Raw genomic sequence first — 19,194 nt, forward strand, 5'->3', positions numbered from 1 at the left:
ATAAAATAAAATTTTCTCTTTCAAAGTTTGGAAATCCAATTGTTTAAATTATCTTGTTGGTGCAAGTTCCATGATTTAATACAGTTTCTTAATTATAAAAGATGGATGAGTTTCCAAAAATAGACCATGAAATTTAGAAAATTAACAATATTTATATTATGTGTTTCTTCTAAATTAGTAAACTACTATTTCAGATCAAAGCAATAGAGAAAAATATATTCTTAGCTCGCGTGCTTCAACTTCACTTTTCTATTGTACGTATAAGTTGCACAAACGTACGAGAATAGTTAAAGTATTATTCACATTCATATATATATATATATATATATATATATTTATTAATAGATTCCAACAACTTTTTTATTTTTAAAATCATTAATTTATTTATATATTTGATTACAATAATTTGAATATAACTTCAAACATATACCTCAATGTTTTTTGTTATCTTCTATCCTCCAAATCTTTAACAGTCCAAAGTCATGGAACATTTCAACATCAACACATCCCTCCATCTCATAACTCTCTCATTTACTCAACTCCTCTCACTCTTTCCTTCATCAACAATACACCCAAAACCTCCATGGAAGATTATTCACCACCACCTCAACCATCACCGCCACCTTCTCCACCACCATATCAAGAACAAACCCATATCAAAACTTACAAATTAACAGCTTCCTCAATATCCTACACCAAATTTACATCATCTACTGCACAAAATTTCCTCTTTAAAACTTGCACTTCACCTTCACCACCAACTAGCATCCTCAAGGATGTTTCCTTCACTGCCCACCCTTCTCAAATCCTTGCCATTGTTGGTCCAAGTGGTGCCGGAAAATCGACTCTCCTAGACATTTTAGCAGCAAAAACCTTACCAACTAATGGCTCTCTTTTGCTCAATTCTTCACCTCTCAACCCTTCTTCGTTTAGAAAACTATCTGCTTATGTCCCACAACATGATGCTTCCCTTCCATTACTTACAGTCCTAGAAACCTTCACTTTTGCTGCAAATCTTCTCATTCCAAACAACTCTCAAATTTCCTCAATTATATCATCTCTTCTTAGCGATCTTCGCCTTTCTCATCTTGCTCATACCCGTCTTTCTTGTGGACTATCGGGTGGAGAACGTAGACGTGTTTCAATCGGTCTTAGTCTCCTTCATGATCCTTCTGTTTTATTTCTTGATGAACCCACTTCTGGTCTTGATAGTTCATCAGCTTTTAATGTAATGCAAACCCTACGATCTATTGTTACTTCTCGTCGGAGAACTTTAGTACTTTCGATTCATCAACCTAATTTCAAGATCCTTTCCACCATTGATAGTATTCTTTTACTATCAAAAGGAAGAGTTATTCATCATGGAACAGTTTCTTCTCTTCAATCTTTCTTACTCTTTAATGGATATACAGTACCTCCACAACTTAATGCACTTGAATATGCCATGGAAATACTAAACCAACTTCAAGAAAACATACCCACCATTACACAAGAATCACCACTTCTCTCTTTACCATCTACTCAAACTTCTTCTTTATCAAGTTCTTCGAAGAATGAAACGAGAGATCGAAGATTTAAGAGTTCAAGAATCCATGAAATCTTTACTCTTTACAAAAGATTTTGGAAAATTATTTATAGAACAAGACAACTTCTTTTCACAAATACCCTAGAAGCTCTTATAGTTGGAGTTGTTTTGGGCACTATTTACATTCATGTTGGTTTTGATAAACAAGGAATTGAGAAAAGATTTGGTCTTTTTGCTTTTACACTAACTTTTCTTCTATCCTCTTCAACAGAAGCTTTACCAATCTTCATTAATGAAAGACCCATTTTACTAAGAGAATCTTCAACTGGACTTTATAGTCTTTCATCTCATCTAATAGCTAATACATTAGTCTTTTTACCTTACTTGTTTGCTATTTCATTAGTTTATTCGGTTTCGGTTTATTTCTTAGTAGGTCTTTGTTCTACTTGGCAAGCTTTTTCTTACTTTGTGTTAGTAATATGGGTAGTTCTTCTCATGGCAAATTCATTTGTGTTATTCTTGAGTTCCTTAGCACCGAATTATGTCGCCGGCACATCGTTAGTTACGATGTTTCTCGGTGCTTTCTTTCTCTTCTCAGGCTACTTCATCTCAAAAGCTAGCATACCCAAGTATTGGATCTTCATGCACTACCTATCTATGTATAAGTATGCTCTTGATGCACTTCTTATAAATGAGTATTCTTGTATTGTTACAAGGTGTTTGATATGGGATCAAGATAGCAAAGTATGTAAGGTGAATGGTGGTGATGTTTTGATGAATAAAGGGATTCATGAAAGGCACAGATGGATCAATATTTATATTTTGATTGGGTTCTTTGTGTTTTATAGGGTTCTTTGTTTATTGGTTTTGATAAGGAGGGCTTCAAGATCAAAGAAATGAAATTATCAAGCTCCAATTTTTGTTGTAATGAGTACTTTTTTTTTTGTTAAGTTTTCAAGATCAATTGATCATCTTATTTCTCCTTCATTGAGTCATTTCTTTTTGTTGAAATTTTAAGATCTATATGAAAAAACTATATATGGTTCGTAAGTTTATTTGATTTCCATGAATTCCTTCTTATCTATTTCCCTAATTTGAGATTCTTTTTATCACTTTCGTTTTGTTTGTTTGGTGTGACAAACGACAACTTGTCTTGGTACATGCTTACTTTATTCAGATACATGATAGCAACTATTTGTTTTATTATGAGACGAAGAGAAACCAAAATACTTAGTCCAAATAAAAATGACCTAAGACTAGATTAGTTGTATGGATATCTTTTCGTCGATCATAATCATTTACAAACGAAAAATAGTCAATTTTATAATTTCTAGCCTCTTGTAAGCTAATCCATAAATAATTAGCTAATTGTCTCTTATCAACATTAACTTGGAAGAATATTTTAACTTAATAAAGGTTATAGTGTTTTTCTTTTCTTGAAAAATTGAACATTGTAAGTTTATAGAATGAGTTTATTTTCAGATTTGCATGAGTTCTTGGAAAATGTAGGGGGTAAATATGAAAAATTGGAGAATGTAAGGGTGAACTAGTAAAATGAGAAATGAGGGGGTTTGTGATCAAGTGACGGGGTTGTCGGGTTGTGGTTTGGTTGATAGTGAGATGAGTCAGATTCAGAATCAGTTATTTTGCTGTTCATTCACGGGTTGTTTTCTCTCTTAAACACGTGAACTGATTGGCTGACTAGGATTTTAACGTCTAACTTGCACCCTATGCCCATTGACTATTAGTCTACTACTGGTGAGATGGCCAACTATTCCGTCTGAGGTGGCACTCAATGGAAAAATAAATAACGTTTTTGGAACAACTTATCTTTCCTTCATGAGGTTGAGTCCCAAGCCGATATGACAAAAATATTTTTTATTTTCTTGAAATATGACAAACATATTATTATCACATGGGTTAGGAAAAAGAACACTTAAATTACAGAAAATAACAATGGAGATACATAATCATCTACATGCAAGAGATTTATGTGATTTAATTTAAAATTTTTTCGAGGAGTAAATTAGATTAAACTTCAACCCATAGGGTTTTATTGGGGATAATGTCTCTGGGGATCTAATGTATCTCCTTCTGTCACTATGCCTTAATTGATAATAACTTAGTTTTTTTTTATTGGAAGTTGGAAAAGTTTTTTTTTTTCGTGTATATGAGTAGACTAAAATTGCCTTGACCTTTTCATTATTTTGAGAGATGCTAGAATCACAAAAGATTTTGACAAAAAAAACTTCCCAGCTGATGTGGCGTTTGTGATTTTCATCTCTCAACGGTCTAGATTTGGTCAAAGTTTGAAACCACACCCGCCACATCAGCTGGGTACCTTTTTTTGTCAAAATCTTTTGTAACTTTATCATTTCCCCATTATTTTTTTTCCCCTTCTTCTCGGATATCTTAGCTAACATGGTGTTGAGGCAACTCTAAATCTTTTCATTAGTCTCCATCTTCTCCCTCTTTCATATTCATATTCTTTTATTTCTCATGTTTATCATCTTACTCTCTCATCCTCTATTAACCTTCATCTCCCTCTAAGACACACTCGTCTCTATATTCTTCTTATCTTCTACAATAACAAGGAAAAAAAATTGTTTTAAGATCAAACCCAAACAATAAAAAGAAAAAGGAAAAGAGGAGACCACAACAAAAGTTTTCACAAAAAAAGAAAAGAAAAATCATAGAGATCAATGGACCTCCTCCAATATTGGTTACACTCGAAAATATTAGTTAGACGCCTAAACCATATTGATTGATTGAAAACTTGAGAATTTTAGTTTTAAGATTATTTAAAAAATATTGTCAAATTGTTATAGTTTATTAGTTTTTAAAGGAAAAACGAATGTTGTTGGCAAGACTAAAATTTATGAGAAGAAAATAAAGAAAGAGATACGAAACTGGCATGTTCAGGCCGGCTAAGGGATATGAGAGGAAGGTAATAGAGAAAATACATACAAGGACAAGGTCTATTCTCTTCTTTTCATATGTAGAAAAAATAGATATATTTTTTTTTTTCTCTTTTTCAGTTATGGACAAAAATGAAATCCATATATTCGTTCAAATTAGGTGAAATATAGTTTCCAAATGAATTCTACAAAAACTTCAAAATTTTGGTGAACAAAATTACTTAAGACAGGATAGTTATTTTTTCTTTAGATGCTCTATCGTCAAACTTGAAAGTCGCAATATAATTACAAAATTTTGAGGTCTTTTAACTTTTACAAAATGAGTAGCTAATATTTGTTGATAGCTATCAAGAATAAATTTTCATTCTTTATCGGGTTTCTTCTAACCCCATGTTTTAATATACTAATAAAAAATACATTTTTAACAAGTTACCATCTTCTAACATCCGGTGAATTGATTTTAATGTTTGTAACTGAGATTAATGCCAATTTGTTTTATACAAATAATTAGGAGGAGCTCTTGTTGGTAATCGTTGTTACTCCATATGACATCATTGTTGTCTCAACCGTTGGATATTCCTGGCTTTTGATGTATGGCTATAGAAGTATAAAATCGAACGGTTGAGATTACTTAAAGTGGACAAACAAAACCCCAATAAAAACAGTCCCTTCTTCCCGAAACCCTTGGTTAAACCCTAATGAAGCTCAAACCCCCAAATCAAATCAACGGCAACTTCAAGCATTTCTAGTTCTCCTTCTCTCTACTCTACCGTGCTATGAAAGAGAGCTCAAATGAAACCCTAAAACCAGTCTTTGCCACCACCGAAGCCACCGCCTCCACCTCTCATGAACATGACCACCACCACCACCATCACCACCACGGAGATGGTCTTGGTTTCTGGAAATTCATGTTAGCAGGTTCTATCGCCGGAATGGTAGAACACATGGCCATGTTCCCCGTCGATACTCTCAAAACTCGTATGCAAATGCTCGGCGCCGCCTCCACTTCATCCGCATCTGCATCTCATACCCACCACCATGTTGGTCGATTCTTTACTTCAATTATGCGTACAGAAGGTCCGCTAGGGTTTTACCGTGGAATCGGCGCCATGGGACTCGGTGCCGGTCCAGCTCACGCTGTTTACTTCTCCGTTTATGAAACTTGCAAAGAAAAACTAGGTGGAAACCGACCCGGTCATCATCCACTAGTTCACGCCGCTTCCGGCGTAATTGCCACCACCGCTAGCGACGCGGTTCTAACTCCCATGGATGTTGTCAAACAGAGATTACAGTTAAAGAGAAGTCCTTATGGTGGTGTTAAAGATTGTGTTGTTAGAATGTTTAAAGAAGAAGGATTTAGGGCTTTTTATGCTTCCTATAGAACTACTATTGTTATGAATGCTCCATTTACGGCTGTTCATTTTGCTACTTATGAAGCAACTAAGAAGGTTTTGAGTGAGATTTCGCCTGAAAATGCTAGTGAAGAACAGCTAATGGTTCATATTATGGCGGGCGGAGCTGCCGGTGCTCTTGCTGGAGCTGTAACCACTCCATTGGATGTGGTCAAAACTAGATTGCAGTGCCAGGTATGAAATCAAGATCTCTACTTTCTTGTTCTTCATCAATTCTTAGTTATAATGTTGAATTGGGTAATGGGTATTAATATTTGGCATGAAGAGTTTCAAATTCACTATAATACTTGGTGATTCTATTCAATACCCTAGGTTCTCATGATTAGGTTTAACATCTCCTAATTAAGGATAAAAATTGTATGTTGTAGTGAACCCCAGATTCAGTTTTAGTAATAGAGCTTCATCTCGATTTTTTTTATATTTGGTTCATTGAAATATTGTAGATGTGGCTTTAATGTGTTTAGAAATTCATAGGAGTAAGTAGTTGGTCTTCAATGAAAAGTATATGATTTCTCTATCAGATCATTTTTAAGAGTAAGACGAATGATTGATCAGATGTTGTTCAATTCAAAATTCACATTCCATTCCTATATTATCTCATTTTGATAGTACCTACCTTGGGAGATAGCTTGCATTCGCTTGGAAGCTTTATGTTGTTTGCCATGGAAATTGATGGTACATAAAGTATCTTGGTTAGATGAGCTGTGAGGATAAGTACAAGAGAACACTTTTTATTCCTTACTTTTGAAGTCAGGTGTGAACCCGACTTACCGAGTAGTATATGCTTAGTTCCGCATCCCTTAGGCGAGTGCCAGACCCCGGACTATAGGTGAGATTTTAGTACCTTGGGATGTTGAAGCATTTCGGCTGACGTTGTGAGAGCTCACACTGCTAGCAACCCCCTCTGGCCACACCGTGGCGCCTAATAAGGAACAAACTCGGCAGGTCGCTAGGATTAGGTTACTCTGTTATAGTTATGGTTATACATTTCTCACAACGTTGATGCTTGTACTTGGTAGTACCATGATTTCAACTTCAAAGGCATTCTATATTATTCTTCTAGCTATGTGGTTGGTCTCGGCCGAGACAGCCGAGAAGCTCGGGTTTAATTTTTAGTATGGTAGGAGGATCCGAGGATGAGACTAAACTCTACGTAGGCGAATACAATTTGCACAGATGTGTTATGTGGGTGTAAGTTGAAGGTAGTGATATCTTTATGCGTTGCTCACAAAGCTTACTTAACAGAAAAGAACACCATGAGTATATTTTTCACTTAGACATGTTTGGTAGAGTTGATGCACACCTTTTAGAGCAAGTGAAAATGTAGTGGGAGAAATCCCTTCCAGCAACACCGAGAAAGTGGTAGAATTGGTGCTACAAGTGCAAAAGGATGGTAGAAATTCCTTCCTCAGTTCCACTGGCACCAAATCAGTGTATCGACCAGTGAAGACAAGTGAAATGGGATAGTAGGAAACTAGGAATCCCTAGATCATTAACTCTCTGTCTCTATTAACACTACGGAAAAAAAAATTTAACTAAAAAAGATGTAACGTATCATAGACAAACAGTGAACTCCTTTTACCTTTTCTTTATCCTTTTCTGGTTGAGAAGTGTCTATAACACCACCAAATTGGCAGGCTTAATAAGACTTCTAAGTTCTAACACTACAATGGTAAATGCTATAAGGGTACTCGGTTACCTTGGAGTAATTGGGATATACTCGGTATTACGCAGCCATATGTGTGTGTGTGTGTGTGTGTTATACAGTCAATAAAAGCTTTATATGTATATATATGTCCCTGAAATACATTGTACATAGCACAAGATCCATTACACTTAAATGGAGAAAATTATAAGTTCTCAATTGATGTTTACCCCTTTTTCTTCGACATGTAAGATTGTAATCTGATATATGGATAGTTTGCTAGCTTATGAGATGATATAAGGAACACTTATTTTGCACATTTTCCTTTTCGGAGCAGGGCGTATGTGGTGCAGATACCTTTAAAAGTAGCTCTATCAGGATGGCTCTTAAGCAAATAGTTGCTAAAGAAGGTCCGAAAGCTTTGTTAAGAGGGTTGAAGCCAAGGGTGTTGTTCCATGCACCTGCAGCTGCAATTTGTTGGTCGACATATGAAGCCATGAAAAGGTTTCTGCAACAAGTTCCGGAAACTCATATTTCTCCTCAACCATGAGATATTTATGCAGAGAGAATCTACCAAATACTTGATTTCCTTCGACAGTTCTTAAAAGAGATTGATAAGGTTATTAGATGATAACTGATGACAAGTAAGTTCGTCATTTATGCCTCTAAAAAGCAGATATATCAGTAGCTTTTCATTCATAATTTATTCATTCATTGAGCAAGAATGATTACTGGTTCTGCTTGATGGAGATTGCTTATGAGGGGAAATGTTGTTCAATAGTTTCTTCTCTCATTGTATTTTTAGTATGAAAGAATCGATACATTTTTTAAATCAGTACAAAAAGTCATCGACGAAAGTCATGGTTATTATGGTTGAGTTATTATTAATGAAAGAGGCTATGTTGAAGCCATTTTCTTCTTCTGGAGTCTTTATTATTTTGTGCTTTTAGAATTCTCTGGTAGTTCAAACACTTCAAGACTTCATTCTTTTCTCTTGTTTGATGTAATGGAATGGAAAAATGAAAGCGATTAGGTTAGAAATCAAGGGAAGATGAAAACCATAAAATATTTTAGAGGGAGCATGTAAGGAAAAGAGGTGTCTTTTCCGGAGGTGTTTTCTAACACTTGTGGGGGCGCTTTTGAAACTTCCCTTAACTTGGGTTTTATGATCTGAATGCCCGAGTCGGACATCCAACTTTTTTTTTTGATGTAAGTAGGCTTTGGCCTTATTTATTCAATAGAATTGTCGGATACAACTAAAGTTTGTTCTGAAACTAATAATTTAACAATAAATGGTGGGGGTTCTTTGTCCTCCCATCTGAAACTATTCTGAGAGACTAATGCATTTGTCGCCAATTTATGCGCTGCGACATTTATTGTTCTTGAGATATTTTGAAAGACTACCGACTCAAATTTTGGGATCTCATCTTTGATATCTTGTACCATATGTCGAATCTTCCATGGAATTTGGTCTTCTTCCTTCAAACAGGCTCCAGTAACATTTACGGCGTCTCCTTCAATAATCACCTTTGTCATATTCAATTGCCTGGCTGTTTGAACAGCCAAGAGAGCAGCCTTTGCTTCAGCTTCTATAGCACTACTAATTTCGTAATGATCAGTGATAGCTAGTATGCATACTCCTCTCGAGTTTCTGGCTACAACGGCAGATGCTCCTTTTCCATTCTTATAGGCTCCATCTATGTTTAGCTTTATTGTATCACCTGTAGGGGGTTCCCATCTATTTTGAAAAACCACCAGTGCCTTGTCTTGTACTCCTCTATCAGCATTCACATCGAGTTGGGTTCACTAGACTTTTTTTCTCCAAAACTATCTTCTTGTCTATTGGTTTTCTTCTTCTACTATTCTTCTTTCATCAATCTAAAAATAATGATTAGGATAAAATGGATAAGAAATTATTGTGAGAAAAAATGGGAGGGTTGAAGATGGAAGGAGATGCTCTAAGGGGGAAACCTACTCAAGTAACATTGTAAGAAAAGTAACCATGTAAGAAATTTGAATTTGGAAGCTCCAACCCATGTACATTGGAGATGCTGTAAGAGAGAAACCTACCTACTTGATACTTTCTCCAAATAACCTCCATACGAAAGAAAATGACAAAAATAAACATTTTTTTGAAAACAAGATAACAAAGGAATGAACCTTCAAGATTAAGATTAAAAAAAGGTTTATCAATTGTATTTATTTAGGGGCAAATTGTGTCTAACCCTTTATTCATGTAAATAATTATTTGGGAGAATTTGACATACACCCCCACTATTTTATGAATATTAGGACTACACCCCCACTTTTTCAAAACTTTTGATATACACTCCCACTTGGACGGAAACCGTCAACTCAGAGTTAAGTTGGGTGTGTGTGAAACACACGCGCCAACCATGACGATTTTACCCTTTTGTAGTTGTTGAAATATTTTGAGCGATTTTGACATACACCCCCACTATTATATGAATTTTTGGGCTACACCCCCATTTTTTGAAAAAACAAAATTTTTCAATTTGCCCTCCAACGATCATCTTTTACCTCTTTTCTTATAAACTTATTTATCTTAGACAAGCTAAAAGATCAAAGCGAAAGAACTTATTTATCTTATATGTCAAATAAGATAAATAAGTTCCTCCCATATAAGATAAATAAGTTCTTTCGCTTGATATCCCAAATAGTTCCTCCCATCTTTTCTATAGTTTGATATCTCAAATAGTTCTTTCGCTTTGACCTTTTAGCTTGTCTAAGATAAATAAATTTATAAGACAAAAGGTAAAAGATGATCGTTGGAGGGCAAATTGAAAAATTTTGTTTTTTCAAAAAATGGGGGTGTAGTCCAAAAATTCATATAATAGTGGGGGTGTATTGTCAAAATCGCTCAAAATATTTCAACAACTACAAAAGGGTAAAATTGTCATGGTTGGCGCGTGTGTTTCGCACACACCCAACTTAACTCTGAGTTGACGGTTTTCGTCCAAGTGGGGGTGTATATCAAAAGTTTTAAAAAAGTAGGGGTGTAGTCCTAATATTCATATAATAGTGGGGGTGTATGTCAATTTCTCCCTAATTTTTTTGTTGAAAGATTTATTCATGTAAATAGGTTCTCATTAGTGATAGTAGTTCACCTTCTAATTTAGGTGGGCTATCCCTTGGTATTGAAAATAGAATTGTACAGTACATTCCGTAGACTACAAAGAAAGATATTGCTCCTCCACAGTTGTAGGTCAAGAATTAGATAATCAAAATTTAGACAGAGAGAGAGAGAGAGACGATAAGTGAAAGTTAGGGTTTTGAGTTTGTAGTATTTGTTTTCACACACAAGGGTTTTGGTTATAAAATACTAATTTATTAAAGTTGAAGGGATGGAAGAGAGTTCAGATTCTAATAAGAAGATTGATCGTAAATTATTAGACGAGATTATAGAACAACTTCTCGAATCCAAGAATCGTCGAACCCCTAGACCGGTTCAACTCACTCAATCTGAAATCCAACAGCTTTGTCATTCTGCAAGGTCCATCTTCCTTAGCCAACCTATTCTTCTTGACCTTCAACCTCCAATCAAAGTTTGCGGTAAGAAAAAAAAAACAATCTTTTTTTATTTCTATGGAATTTAATGTTGTTTAATTCTGCTAATTTTGGATTATTACATTGAACAACTTGGGTATGAATGATCATAGGAAATCCTATTATTATAAACCATAGAGGGTTTTAGCCGGTTAGGGCATCAATAGTGGTTCTTTTAGCAATCAGGGGTGGAAAAGCATGAATCTTTATTAAATTTAAACCTACCCATTATGGTGTTTAGCTATTTTTAGGCAGGAGATTGTTTGTCCAAAAAGAAAATTTTGAGTTGTGAAGAGTTATCCAAGTTACAAAAAGAAAGAGAAAGAAGACGAGGAAATGAAAATAAAAACAGATTGAGAAGACTTCGGCAGTAGTAGGTGAATTTTCCTCTTTCTTACCGAGGTTTTGTTCTTGATTGGTTAATGTCATAATGTGTAAATGCTCATCGAGAGGGTGAACACTGCGTTTTGAACAAAAAGTACGGATATGAAAATAACTAAAAAGAAGTAAAAAATTGTTGAAGTATCTTGGATCAATTGTTTTCGGTTTCTCATTATCTAGCTCTAATAGATATTCGGAAAGGTACTCATTTGTTTTGAAACCAGGATGATAATTCTTTTAGCTGCTCTTATGCAATTTTTGCGTTTGGAACTTTAAAAATTCTATGCCCATCCTCTTTTGATCTTATCGTATTAGCCAGCTGATGTTTATAATTGGTAGGTGATATTCATGGCCAGTATCCTGACCTTCTACAACTTTTTGAATATGGTGGATTACCCCCAACAACGAACTACTTGTTCCTGGGTGACTATGTTGATAGAGGTCAACATAGCATAGAAACGATTTGTCTTCTTCTTGCTTTCAAAATCAAATACCCGAAGAACATCTTTCTACTTAGAGGCAATCATGAGTGTGCTTCCGTGAACCGTGTATATGGGTTTTATGACGAGTGTAAGAGAAGATTTAATGTTGGCCTGTGGAAGACTTTTACTCTCTGCTTTAACTGCCTGCCTCTCGCTGCTCTTATTGATGAAAAAATCTTCTGTATGCATGGAGGATTGTCTCCCGAGCTGAAGAATTTTGACCAGATTAGGAATATATCTCGCCCTTTGGAGATCCCCGATAATGGTCTTCTCTGTGATCTACTCTGGTCTGATCCCGATAAAGACGTAAAAGGCTGGGGTAAGAGTGACAGAGGCGTTTCATGTACATTTGGAGCTGACAAGGTTTCTGAGTTCCTTGAGAAACATGACTTAGATCTGATCTGCCGTGCTCACCAGGTATAATAACTCAAACCCTCTACGACTTTGTTGGTTATCTATCAATTCAACTGGCTTAGGTTGTATTTTGATCTCATTTATGATCATCATTAGGTTGTGGAAGATGGTTACGAATTCTTTGCTGATAGAAAGTTGGTTACCATATTCTCAGCTCCAAATTACTGTGGAGAGTTTGATAATGCTGGTGCAGTGATGAGTGTGGACGATACTTTGACATGTTCGTTTCAGATTCTTGTAGGGGGTTCCGATAAGAAAGGGAAAAACAAAAAATCAAGAACTGGAACTCCGAAGCGTAAGGTAAATACACAATTATCTCTATTCTTAAAACGCAATTATCTGAACACTGAAGAGCTCAAACACAAATGAGAGGAGCAAAACCGATAACAAACCCATCCTGTATGTAAACTTGATAGATGAGATCTGTTGTGGAACCCATTTAGGATAGGACTGATCAGTCTGCCATGGCGAACCACAGAAAAAACCTCTGAGAAAAAGGTTTAGATGATTTAGGATCTCAAGTTACTACAGAAAACGTCGGAGCATAAAATTACAAGTAAGAAATAGATGAGTTATTAAAAGGACAACCATAAATATGGGTACGGCCACAATTTTGTCTCGACATATTCCACTCACCTCGGCCGAGACTTCATACTAGCTTCCATGTTCAAATTGGTATATAGTAGTAATATTTCTTTTAGTAGATTATATTTTCGGATCATTTTTTAATGGATGTTTTTTTTTTTCTAATCTTTAGGGTGGCAAGAGATAACAAATGGGAACTAACTCGGATACAAGAGAGGATAAGCAGACGGCAGGACCTAAAGAAGAAAAGTCGAAGTACTTGAAGACGAAACAGAAATATTTCCTTCATGTACAAGAACAATAAAACGATTTCCCTCGAGTTATCACATTTTGATCAAGTAAATAGCTTTAACTTAAGATATGAAAGTTCGGATCAAACTTGCTGGTAGTGAAGATTGCACCATTTCTTTCTTGAATTTCGGTTTTGCTACCTAAAGGTGTAAATTTTTGTACTTCATATGATAATTAGGTCTGAAAATTTTCCTTCTGTAAATTATGAATTTGATGTTCTATGAGCGTAAACTTTAAAATATTGGGGATCCGACATTGCATTAAATGATATTATCTGCAAGTAATAGTTGTTGGGGGTGCTGGATCACTAGTCAATTGTTTAGGGTTTGTATCTTAACATCATAGCTCTTAGGATCTGAAGTTCTAAATTTCTCCTAAACTTAGAAGAGTTTATCTTGAAAATATAAGCACTTGGTACAATATAAGCACACTAGAGAACAAAATTTTGATGGGTAGGAAAATATAAAAATCAAAAGAGTGTCTGAGCCCGGGTTCGAACCGGGGACCTCTAGTGTGTGAGACTAGCGTGATAACCGACTACACCACCCAGACTTCATGTCAGAGTTCCCTAACTAAGTATATTATAGGATTGAATCACTCTTGTCACATTTAAAGCAAAGTTTTGAATAAAATCAGATGTATCCGACGGTTATTGGTCTTGCAATTTCTCCCTTTGAATGATCAATTAATGAAAACCAGCCACATCATATTTTTTTTTGATGAGAAGCCACATCAATTTTAGGTTGTCCTATTTATTCAGGTTATTTAGCATTTTTTGTACGAGTGATACTTTCCCCTCAAGGACTCAAGAGAAGTTGACTTAAGCTTCACACGTGTGGACAAGATCATGATTAGGGTTAGAAAACAATCAATCAAATAATGATGGGGTCTAGTTTCGGTGCTAGATTGGATAAAGAGTTGGTCTTCCCTTCACGATCAAACCATGACGCTGCTCGGCAAAATTATGTGGTTCCTCTGGAAAGCAAGATGCGACAAATGTTTTGGTAAAAATGACAGCACGCCCTCACAAGTGATAAGGAAGATTCAATGCTATTCATCCAAGATGTTCATATACCTAAACAGATGGCCGCTCACCCGACATGGCAACCACCACCACAACCCTTCCTCAAAATGAATGTAGATGCATCCTTCATAAAATACACAGACCCGGCGGGTATAGGCTGTATTATTCACGATCCGAAGGGAGACTTCATCATTGCTAAGGCGGAAACCATTAGAGGTCAGACGGCAGAAGAATGCGAAAGTTTGGCGATACTGAAGGCAGTGCAATGGGCCCAGGAGCTTTCCATAGCTCACCTCATCGTCGAAAGTGGCAATAACAATCTGATCAACCACATCCACGATAGCACCAAGACCATCAACTGGCAATCTCTGCAGCATATGGCGCAAATCAAAGCTCTCTGTAATAACTTCGAGCTAATCCAATCCCACTATAGTCCGAGAAAGACTAATATTTCAGCCGAGGCATTAGCTAAGTGGGGGAGAAAACAAGGGGTCAAACGAACGTGGAACTCGAAGGCTAGCATGAATCGTGATTTGAAGTTGTAACTAGGTTTCTTTCTTGTAGTTTTTTTTTTTTTTTTTTTTTGTTAAGAGTTCTTTCTTGTAGTTTGTTAGTTCCCTCAACAAAAAAAAAAATAAAATAATGATGGGGTCCCCCCTCCTCCATGGTCAGTCCGTCGACCGATAATAATGATCTAATAACTGAATCCACCATCTCTTCTCCCCCCCTAACGACCGAAAGTGAGGCGGGAAGACCGGAAAAATCATTTCCATCTTCTTATCTGTTTTGTTTTTCTAAAGAGAGAGAGAGAGAGAGAGAGAAAAAAAAAAACATCGGCCAAGGCCGTCCAAATCCCATACAACTCAATTCCTAGAGAGAAAGAGAAAAGTCAGTTCTAGAGAGAGAGAGAGAGAGAGAGAGAAAGAGAGCTGCGTAAAGTCAGTAATGGTGGAAAGAAAGAAATAATTCCTTCTTATCTGATGCTCTTCTTCTTCTACTACTATTATTCTTTTCATTTTTGACTTTCTAATTAGGGTTTTGATTTAAGTAGAGAGAGAAGAAAATTCCTAGGGTTTGAAGTAATTTAGTCTTAGATAGTTGAGATAGTAAGTATTTTTGTTAAGGGACGATTGATTGATTGAAGAGAGAGAGCATTCCTAGGGTGATGGATGAGAATTTATTAGATGATATAATACGAAGATTACTTGAAGTCAAAACAGTCAAGACATCTTCTAAGCAGCAGCAGCAGATCCAAATTACTGATTCAGAAATCAAACAACTTTGTCTTCATTCTAAATCCATCTTTATTACTCAACCTACTCTTCTTGAGCTCGAAGCTCCTATCAAAATCTGTGGTATTGCTTCTATTTCTATATCTTTTGATTTTGATATATATATATAGTTATTTCTATTCATTTATAGCACCAATTTGATTTGATTCATTATCTTCAGTTACATGTTTCAATTCTATATTCAGAGATAATATGAAACCCTAAAATCATGGTTTTTTTTCTTAATTGGGTTTAATTTCTTATGATTGATGAAGTTTATTGGTTGTTTGGTCTTGACTTCTTTTAGTTGTGAAGGATGAAACATAGAGGATCATAAGGGGTGAACACAAGTGACCTTGATCTTGAGTCTTGGCCCATGTTGTTTATGCTCCACATAAGGTCCGTCCGGCCGACTAATTGGCTGGCTACTCTTAGTCTATACTCCGGCTTAGCCTACTAATGGTGACCTAATAGGTTGACTTTTTTTTTCTAAATGTATACTAGTTAGCAGTGTTTATCGATATATGAATACTCAAGCATTAACAATTATTGATATTATCTCTGCTTTTCTCTGAACGGGCGCACACATTCAATCGTGATGTTGGTGGCAAAGGCTCTGTGAACCCACACAGAAGCTTCGCCTGGACACTTGCTAAGCTCCAGCTTGAACCTATAACCCAATCTATGTGCGCTCTCTGAGATGACGTGGGACTATCAAATAGTCCATCCAATAGAGTAGCTTATACGAACTAGCCTCCCATTATAATGTTTTCTGTTTCGAGCTTTTGTTACCATCATACTGTTCAATTTCATTTCAGAGTATCATTCCTTAGGTTGTAGATAAGAGAATCATATTTATAGCCAGTTCCTCTCACATAATCATATTATTGGTACAAAGAAAATAATGTCGGAGTAGGCTTTCCAAGGATCGCAGAACGTTCCTTCTATGAAAATTTGTATCTTGGAGAGCCTTTGCCATTGTAATGCTGTGGATGTGAGTAGTCCGTCTGATAATGGAGTTTGATTTTGATGGGGCTGGTTGCCCAAGCAATTTACAAGCATCTGATTATGATCTGCAGGTGATATTCATGGTCAATATTCAGATCTTCTCCGGCTATTCGAATATGGTGGATTACCTCCTCAAGCAAACTACTTATTCCTAGGTGACTATGTAGATCGAGGTAAACAAAGCATAGAGACCATTTGCCTCCTCCTTGCTTACAAAATCAAATACCCCGAGAACTTCTTTCTACTCAGAGGCAATCATGAATGTGCTTCCATCAACCGTATATATGGGTTCTACGATGAGTGTAAGAAGAGATTTAACGTCCGTTTATGGAAAACTTTTACCGACTGCTTCAATTACCTGCCAGTTGCTGCTCTCATTGATGAAAAGATCCTCTGTATGCACGGTGGATTGTCTCCAGACTTGAAACACTTGGATCAGATTAGAAAGATTGCTCGCCCGGCCGATGTCCCTGATCAGGGCCTTCTCTGTGATTTGCTTTGGGCTGATCCTGATAAGGATATTGAAGGGTGGGGAGAGAATGAGAGAGGTGTATCTTATACATTTGGGGCGGACAAGGTTACAGAATTCCTTGAAACCCATGATCTTGATCTCATCTGCAGAGCTCACCAAGTAAATACCATTTCCACATAAAATTTTAGTCCATGTTATATACATTTTCGATTAGTATTCGTTACGAGTTTGATATTATTTAGAGTTTTCTCATCTCAATTATGTTTTTCGTTTAGGTTGTCGAAGATGGATACGAGTTCTTTGCAAAACGAAAGTTGGTTACGATATTCTCTGCCCCAAATTATTGTGGGGAGTTCGATAATGCAGGTGCTATGATGAGTGTCGACGATACTTTGACATGTTCATTTCAGATTCTTAAACCTGCTGATAAGAAAGGAAAATTAGGAGTCAATAACTCGCCGAGACCAAAAACACCACCACAGAAGGTATAACATCAATTACTTCACTATAAATCCATCCTTTCGTACAACAGTTCTTCTAGCTTCTCATAGTGCAGTTAGATCTTAGCATTCTTACTATTTCTCAACTGCTTCCTGCCGTTGGATGGTCAAGTCAGCAGAGCTTATCCGTGCTCAAGGCCTAGGGTTCAATCCTCCTCTATCAACGAAATCCTTCCATGATAGATTATGTGATAGTCCCACATCACTTAAAAGAACCCTCTGAGATTAGGCTATATGTGGGAGGCCAGTAACTTAACGTGGCCTTTTAGGGCACGACTTGGATTCACTGCCATTAACAAAACTCGGGCTGCGTGGTTCGCACCTAAGTGCTAAGTGGTGACACTATTGCACAAGTCGCAGGGTCTGATACTTTATAGACTGTGTTGAACGATATCCTTGGCAATAACCTAGGCCCCCTGAGGTGTCTAACCCAAACCTTTGTCGGCCAAGTGTTGAGAAAAAAGTTACTTGTTATGTACAACAACTTCCTAGATCACTAAAGCCCCCTGAACTAGAGTAAAGCCATATGAGATGAACTAAATTAACTATCTTATACTGCTTTTTTCTGGTTTTGATTCCTTAAGCAATTTTTTATTGTTCTCAACAAACCTTATACTGACAGACTTTTCTTTCTCTAACTTTCAGGGGTGACAAATGACAAGGGGCGAACGACAAACATTATCATAGAGAGATGATTGCAGTGCTTGTAGAAAGGTTCTGATTCATTTTTGGAATAACCCAAAATGGCTTAATATATGACTGGAGTGCATAAATTAGGGGAAACTTGTCTATTTTCGAATTTTTCTGACTGCCGAAAGGCAAATTCTTCCATCTCAAGACATATTTTTCTTTATTTTTGTTGCTTGGTATATAAACCTATATTCTGAGATTGTATCTGACGATGATTATCGTAGCAGCTCGACTGGAAATTGGCGTAGTTCAATTTGCTCACTCAAAATAAATCCAGGTATCACCTAAGAAATCTGAAAAACGTACAAAATTTTTGTCCGACCTAATCCTCATCTAACTTAGGCAGCTCAAACACTCGGACCACCAGCCCACGATGTGCAATCTCAGCTCCTACTGGTTCAAACTCTATGGGAGCCAGCACCACCATCAACCCCCAGCTCTCCTAGTGGTTCGAACTCTCCATCTACCTGCATCACCACCAGGTTCAATCTCGACTCCTCTTGAAAATCTGTCCACTGGCACCACCATGAGTCCAACCTTAACTCCCAATGGTTGAAACTCTCCAGTATCCAACACAACCACTGACCTCAGTCTCTACCCCTACTCGCAACCACCACAATAATCGCAGTTCCTTGAACACATTCACCAACGCAAAGTTTTACTAACTGTCTGAACACATTCACCAATGCGAAGTTTTAATGACAATCTCTCATCGCGTTCTCCTTGAAAGCACCCACAACACACCTTTTGACTTGGTAAATGACAGTCTCCCATCGTGTTCTACGCCTTTTGACTTGGTAAATGACAGTCTCCCATGGCGTTCTTGGTGCTTTCCACAATAGCAGGAGACTGAAGGCAAATTTTATTACTAAAAAATTCTAGCTGAAATCGGTCAACTTACATTGAATTTTGTTAAAAGTTTGGCTCGAAGTCCACTAAATTCCTTGCATTAACCAATTTTCTGAAGTTAATCTATAGAACGAATTTTGTAACAAATGTCAACAGAATT

The 19,194-nt window shown here is 36.6% G+C and overlaps 5 protein-coding genes and 1 non-coding gene across 7 annotated transcripts; 4 read left to right on the forward strand and 2 right to left on the reverse strand.

The window, feature by feature from the left end:
* The first annotated feature begins 370 nt into the window (after positions 1 to 370).
* Positions 371 to 2,580, forward strand: LOC147552723 (ABC transporter G family member 8-like). The gene has a single exon (XM_086671307.1). The coding sequence runs from the start codon at positions 584 to 586 to the stop codon at positions 2,423 to 2,425; it is 1,842 nt and encodes a 613-aa protein (XP_086527433.1). The 5' UTR covers positions 371 to 583; the 3' UTR covers positions 2,426 to 2,580.
* A 2,422-nt stretch (positions 2,581 to 5,002) lies between these two features.
* On the forward strand, positions 5,003 to 8,418 carry LOC147552724 (uncharacterized). Its single transcript, XM_086669359.1, has 2 exons — positions 5,003 to 6,029; positions 7,838 to 8,418. Exons 1-2 carry the CDS (start codon positions 5,220 to 5,222, stop codon positions 8,048 to 8,050), a joined length of 1,023 nt encoding a protein of 340 aa, XP_086525485.1. The 5' UTR covers positions 5,003 to 5,219; the 3' UTR covers positions 8,051 to 8,418.
* A 312-nt stretch (positions 8,419 to 8,730) lies between these two features.
* Positions 8,731 to 9,537, reverse strand: LOC147552725 (uncharacterized). Its single transcript, XM_086668652.1, has 2 exons — positions 9,476 to 9,537; positions 8,731 to 9,277 (listed from the first exon to the last, which is right to left on the reverse strand). Exons 1-2 carry the CDS (start codon positions 9,535 to 9,537, stop codon positions 8,731 to 8,733), a joined length of 609 nt encoding a protein of 202 aa, XP_086524778.1.
* Positions 9,538 to 10,570: 1,033 nt separating this feature from the next.
* Positions 10,571 to 13,459, forward strand: LOC147552726 (serine/threonine-protein phosphatase PP1-like). The gene is made up of 4 exons (XM_086669360.1): positions 10,571 to 11,073; positions 11,788 to 12,347; positions 12,441 to 12,644; positions 13,102 to 13,459. The coding sequence occupies exons 1-4, from the start codon at positions 10,866 to 10,868 to the stop codon at positions 13,114 to 13,116; spliced, it is 987 nt and encodes a 328-aa protein (XP_086525486.1). The 5' UTR covers positions 10,571 to 10,865; the 3' UTR covers positions 13,117 to 13,459.
* A 239-nt stretch (positions 13,460 to 13,698) lies between these two features.
* TRNAV-CAC (transfer RNA valine (anticodon CAC)) lies at positions 13,699 to 13,772 on the reverse strand. The gene has a single exon. It is a non-coding gene; the product is annotated as a tRNA-Val (tRNA).
* Positions 13,773 to 14,859: 1,087 nt separating this feature from the next.
* On the forward strand, positions 14,860 to 18,348 carry LOC147552728 (serine/threonine-protein phosphatase PP1-like). Of its 2 annotated transcripts, XM_086666192.1 has the most exons (4): positions 14,860 to 15,599; positions 16,595 to 17,154; positions 17,271 to 17,480; positions 18,141 to 18,348. In XM_086666192.1, exons 1-4 carry the CDS (start codon positions 15,410 to 15,412, stop codon positions 18,144 to 18,146), a joined length of 966 nt encoding a protein of 321 aa, XP_086522318.1. In that variant the 5' UTR covers positions 14,860 to 15,409; the 3' UTR covers positions 18,147 to 18,348. The 2 variants fall into 2 exon arrangements, with proteins under 2 accessions (XP_086522318.1, XP_086522319.1); XM_086666193.1 differs by lacking the exon at positions 18,141 to 18,348 and having other exon boundaries at positions 14,911 to 15,599; positions 17,271 to 17,486.
* The last annotated feature ends 846 nt before the right edge of the window (positions 18,349 to 19,194 follow it).

The sequence above is a fragment of the Eschscholzia californica genome, unplaced genomic scaffold (assembly GCF_041429995.1).
Source record: "Eschscholzia californica isolate CP2 unplaced genomic scaffold, dmEscCali1.0.p SCAF_3, whole genome shotgun sequence".
NCBI lineage: Eukaryota > Viridiplantae > Streptophyta > Magnoliopsida > Ranunculales > Papaveraceae > Eschscholzia > Eschscholzia californica.